Consider the following 6,000-nt stretch of genomic DNA (forward strand, 5'->3'; position numbering starts at 1 on the left):
AAAAAAAATAAATAAATAAAATGATCTTGGTACTTTGTGTCACTCTATTTGGGTGTGAGAGAAGCAAGGGGCATGATGGCTCACATCCTGTGTGAGGGAACAATGAGTAGGACTCACTCTCTTAACACTGTACGGGTAAGACAGAAGGATGTGTGGAGAAGTGGGAAAACCTGCGATTGTGACAGTGGGTGGTGTGTTTCAGGAAAGCCCAGAAGGGCGTCAAATAGCAGCAGCTCTTAGAAGTTGGGGACGAGAAAGCAGATTTCCACCCAACCCTCTGGAGAGAGTGTGGCTCTCAGGAAGACTTTAGCACTCAAAGGGGCTCTTAGAAGAGAAATAGGTTCTTACTAGCAGTCAGTCTCCCTGGCCTGAACCCCGTGACCCTGAAGTCCTTTGGGCCATGAAGGGAAGACAAAGGCTCTCTCTCCTTTATCCAAACCCTTCACACCAACCTGTCATCAAATCATACTGACCTTACCTTTGGATCAGATATCTGGGCTTTCTCCAGATTTCCCATTTCCGCTAAGGTACTAGAGCAGACATAATTCTTTCACTTCTTGCACATTTTCTATCTGGCCTCGCCTCAAGTTACTACCTTCAAGTTATCCATCTTCAATTCTTTCTCTATAATGAAGTCAGAATCATTCCTAACACACAAACCTGATCGTATCACTTTACTACCTAAAGTCCATCAGCTGTTCCCATTCCTTGAGCAACAAATACAGACCCTTCAAGATGACACAGGTAAGACCCTTCAAAACATGGTCTCTTCCTTTTGTCTAGTCTCCTCTCCTGCCGTTAACTTTCAGTTTACTCACCATCCACACAATTCAACTATGCATTTATTAAAAACATCTTGTCGTTTCCAGAATGTACTATATGTGCCCTCTGTTCTCCTAATTGCCCAGAGCACCGTCTCCTTCTCTGTGTGCCTAGTGCTATAAATCCAAAAATCTCCTCCTGAAAGGAGCCTTTTCTATCACCAGAGTCACCGCCCCCACCAAGACAGGTGCTCCCTGTTATTCCCTGTTCTTTCCCATTGCTTATTTCAGTAGCTATTAATTTATCAAAGGCCTAAATGTGTCAGGTACTCTTTGAGGCACTGGCACTAAGATGGTAGAAACGGACATCATTCCTGTCCTCATGGAATATACAATGTACTGAGGAAGACGGACAATGACATGCCAATAAATACAGAACAGTTCATAACAGATAAAGGTGAAACCTGGGAGCTAGTGGTACACGCTAGGTTGAGAATTAAAGTGGGATAGAGGGACTGGTGGTTACCTTGGGCAGATCTCTCTATGGAGGTCATTTTTTTTTTTAAGATTTTATTTATTTGACAGAGACACAGCAAGAGAGGGGAACACAAGCAGGGGGAATGGGAGAGGGGAAAGCAGGCTTCTTGCTGAGCAGGGAGCCCGATGTGGGGCTCGATCCCAAGATCCTGGGATCATGAGCAGAGCTGAAGGCAGATGCTTAATGATTGAGCCACCCAGAAGCCCCTAAGGAGGTCATTTTTAACTGAAAGCAGAAGGGCCAGAAGAAGCCAGGCAGGGAGAAGCAAGAAGAAGGGAATTAAAGATGGAATGAAAAGCTGGTGTGAAGGCTTTGGGTGGCAGCGAAGTGCGGAGCGTACACTGCGTTATCCGCTGGATAACGGAATGAGCTGGAACGGAATGAGCAGTGGGAAGAGAGGACCACGAAGCTGGTGACAGATCATTCCGGGCCTTTGGGAACTAAAACAAGGGGATGAGCTTTTGTTCTACATGCAAAGAGCAGTAGCCTGGGGAGGGAGGTGTGGATTTTAATAGAGGCTATGATGTCGTCTGATTGCTGTCGAAAACTGGGAGAGCCTGGGGATTAATTGAAAAGGGATTTTTGATGAGGGTGAGAAAAGGGAGCTGAGGGGACAGCACAAGCTCACACACTGGAACCCACCTCTCTGCCAGGGGGCTGTGTGTGACATTCCTCAGGCACGCCTGGCACCCAAGATCAAAGGAAAGGGGAAACAAAGGGTTAACTGATAAAGATCACAGTCAGCAGGATCGGAGTCTCCATCCATTTGCAACTGTTTTAATGATTTGCAATAAAAAAAAATTCTTCAGAAAGCTATAGACTCAATTCCCTGCAACCCTAACATCACCCTTCCTTCCATAGGACAGAAAATCTTTTATCTGCAGTCACTCCTCGCAGTCCCAGTGTAGGTCTTTCTGCCCACGGGTCCTATCCCCATGCTATAATAAAAACCCTCTTTTGCACTGGAAACATCTCAAGAATTCTTTCATGGTTGCTGGCTCCAACCCCCCCCCCCCCACCGGCCCCCTCCAAACCACATGAGGTTGGGGCCAGGTCTCATGAGTCTGATGTAATAGCCCAGAAGGGACCTAATGGCCAGGGCTCTGAACAGAGAAGCGTCCTCAGCAGAGGGACTTGAGTATAGTGTATATTTATTTAATTTTCTTTTTTTTTTTTCTATTTATTTGACAGACAGAGATCACAAGCAGGCAGAGAGAGGAAGGGAAGCAGGCTCCCCGCTGAGCAGAGATCCTGATGCAGGGCTCGATCCCAGGACCCTGGGATCATGACCTGAGCCAAAAACAGAGGCCTTAACCCGTTCAGCAACCTAGGCGCCCCAGAGTATAGTGGTTTTGATGAATTTGATGAATTAGCCGCAGAAAGGCTGGGCCTCGCAAAGGGGAAGCTACAATACTAGTCCCAGGGGGAGGGAAAGGGGGTCTGGCTGGGGCCAAGGCCAATGGGAATGCAAAGCAGGGAGGTAGATGTGAGAGTTGTGGAGTGGGCAGAGCTATACACATTGCTGGTGGCAAAGTCCAGGTTTCACAAGGCATCACAACTGCCAAAATACTTCCCTGAAGTTTCCGACACTACACAGTCGTGCTGGCATAGCCCAGGTGTTAGTAGCCCCAGCAGCTTAAAGGTAGAAAATGAAGCACAGTGAAAAAAAATAAAAAGAGGTCTCCAGGCCAACAGCAAATTAGAAATAAAAACAGGAAGGAGCCCAGGACATTAACACCAAGAATCCGAGCATGTATTTTAAATTTGACTACCAATCACCATTATTTAGGTTGAATTACTAGCATTAAAAATAAAGTAGCATACCTAATTTTTAAAAGTCCATTAGAGCTTGACAGAGCTACAAGTACAAAGGAATCATTTTGTATTTGATTCCTTTGTACTTGTAGCTCTGTATAAAGTTTCTGTCTGCTTTTCAATCAAAGAAATGAGACACCTAGAAGATAATGTAATAAATGTCGTTCATGAAACCACCATGAACCTAATTTCCAGGGTCTTTTCTCAGTCTTGCCCATTAAGCAGTAGGTCATTTTTGACTTTTGGAGATTTGATTAAGTTTCCACTTACTTAATTCTGAAGCTACCTATTCTAGGAGCGGGGTGGTCAGCCCAGGAGAAAGTGAACCCCATAGCTACATTCTGAAAAAGAGGTAAAAGAAGAGAAAGAACTAAAAGCCACAGACCTAAGATGGTTGAGGTATAGAAATGAAAGAGACTCTAGAACTGTTCCTTAGCCCACAAAAACTCTAACATCAGCACAATTTAACTGCGCGTTCCCAATCTCCCCTCTTCAAGACTCATCCAATTGAGAACCCTCCACCAGATAAACCTGAGCCTCCTTCCTCAGGTCCTAGAGGTTCACTGAGGTCACTCTGAACTTGAAGCCAGATTCACACACAGAGGGTTGAGGTTCCTGAATCCCAAGAGCCAAATGTGCCCAGGGCCAAAGGAAGAGGGCTTACTTTTGGAATATGGAAAACAGCTCTAGATTGCAGAGTTCCAGCCCAGTTTCAAGACACTAAGGGCGGTTCTTCTAAGCCTGAAGCACAAGAGGCAATAGAGTAGGGCTCTTAACCTAAGACCCATGTGTGGGTCGGGGAACCCACTGTCCTTGTCCAGAAAGCTTGTGTTTATGAGGACGTTTGCATTTTCATCTGGGATGAAGAGTTGTATTTTTGCTAGAACCCCAAGGAACCCCACGATCCAATGTGTCCACATACTTCTGAAATAGAGGAGGATCCCAGACTGAGTAGAAGGAGGAGATGACTAACTCCTTGTCCATGTAAGTCGACCAGCACAGAGAATGTGTGATATGCAGGAGATAAGACAAAGGCAATCCACATTCTCATGTCATTGGGGTTCAAACTCAGGACAGACTCAAACTCAAGTCTCCTTCTCTATTATCCCCAGCATAGAAAATCCCCACTGCAGGTATTTGAAAAGTGTACCGTAGTAAAGCAAAGAGGTGGGGTGAATCATGTATGAATGCTGATTTCCTCTGACATCCCATGGGAAGGAGCTCAAAAACACGGACAGATGGCTCCTTGCTAGCTACAGATGGTACGGTCTTGGACCCTGGGACTGTGGGAGATATTCCTGGTAAGTCAGGAGTAAAACTGTATGGCTTATCTTTTAATGAGTTCCAAAATACCTACTTTCCCTTGTATCTTTCCTGGATCCCAAACTCCACAAATTTTTTTCTTTTTCACAACAATACTAACTGGCGTTTACTAATCAGTTACCATGTGCCAGCCTCAGATTTAAATGCGTTTCAGTGCAATCTTATTTAATCTTCCCCATGACACTATAGAGTGCTGGAATTTTATCTATTTTACAGATGGAGAAACTGAGTCACTAACAGCATGGAGACTTAAGGCAGAAATGGAAACCATTCGAAGTCTCCACGTTAAGTCCCGGCAGACTCCTAGAGCTCAGATAGGGAACCGGAAGGGCTGGGATGAGAACACATTCAATCTCAGGTCATCCCAGGGCACCTGCTCTGCCTTGCCTTCAAGCCAGAGAGAAGAGCAGTCCTGGAGAAGGTGATCGAGGCTTTACCAAAATCTGCACCATGAGAGTTTCGGAAGCTCTAAGGAGAAACAGCAGCGTGAAACCAGAGGACAGAAGTGCAGATCCCGGCACTGTCGAGCCTAGCAGTGCGGCCGTGCGCGAAACTCCTGTTCTCCATGAGGCTCGGCGGCTTCACTCGTAGCATGGAAAGAGCAGCCTCAACCCCCACGAATGCTAGAGGCTCCAAAGTGGACAGCAGGTTTGGAGATGCTCGCACTCTAATGGACTGTTCTCCCCAAAGCACCATGACAACTGCCCTTCCCCACCCGCCTGCTTCAGCCTGCACGCCACGTCTCACCCGGTCCCAGATACAGAGAAATGAACTTACCATCTCCTCTGCGCCTGGGCTTCCTCTCGGCCGCCCGCCGAGCCCGGACTTCTTATAGTCTCGCTGCCTCCCCTCAGTGTCAAGCTGTTTAGAAAAGCGACTTCCTATTCAAGTTCCAGAAACTCACCACAGCCCTTCCCATGAAATTAGATGTTGATAATACAGGAGCTGCTGATAATACTTAGCAGCAGTGGTCACCAGGGGTGGGGTGGGGGCAGGAGGTTACCTACTTCCATGCGAGGCTGGTCTGGAGACAGGAGCATGTGTGAATCACTCGTGGACATCCCGGGCTGAGCAGTGCAGGAATAGTGCCCACATGCCCGGGAGTCGAATTTCCTCTTATTATGATACGATCCCCAATTTAAGGTCATACGTTTGGAAAATATGCTCTGTCTTAATCATAACGTCCCCGTGTAAATTTTCCAGTTATTGTGAAATCGCAGTGAATGTTAACAATTCCAGCAGCCTTCTGAGACAAGGAAGCAAAAATAATAACACAAAATAACAAAGTAGGAAAGGAAAAAGCCACTGAGAAAATCCTGGCAAGAGGGGCAGGGTGATTGCTGGGAACGGTCTTGAAATGAAATACAACAGACATGGGTCATTATTAGAAAAGAGCTTCTGCTTCTTGTATTAGAAAGAAAAAGATGTAAAACTGGAAGTTTCGTGGGTGGGAGTAAATTTCGAGGCTGTGGGCTCAGCGCTGAAGGCTGGGGCTCTGTGGCGAGCTCCCAGAGACCCATGTTGGCTGCACGTCTGTCCCACCTTTTGGCAAATGACCTAAAC

General features: G+C 46.4%; 1 protein-coding gene across 4 annotated transcripts in view; it reads right to left on the bottom strand.

The window, feature by feature from the left end:
* Window positions 1-5,751, bottom strand: part of SELP (selectin P) — a 43,162-nt gene extending 37,411 nt beyond the window's left edge. For 2 of the 4 annotated variants that reach the window (XM_059146877.1, XM_059146876.1), the window contains exons 1-2: window positions 5,445-5,751; window positions 5,215-5,298 (exon numbers count right to left, since the gene is read on the bottom strand). In XM_059146877.1, coding sequence (XP_059002860.1) covers window positions 5,215-5,298; window positions 5,445-5,585 — 225 coding nt within the window. In that variant the 5' untranslated portion in view covers window positions 5,586-5,751. The remainder of the gene's footprint in view (window positions 1-5,214; window positions 5,299-5,444) is intronic. The other 2 variants (XM_059146875.1, XM_059146874.1) reach the window with 2 other exon arrangements.
* Window positions 5,752-6,000: the final 249 nt, after the last annotated feature.

Source organism: Mustela lutreola, chromosome 14 (genome assembly GCF_030435805.1).
Source record: "Mustela lutreola isolate mMusLut2 chromosome 14, mMusLut2.pri, whole genome shotgun sequence".
Classification (NCBI taxonomy): Eukaryota; Metazoa; Chordata; class Mammalia; order Carnivora; family Mustelidae; genus Mustela; species Mustela lutreola.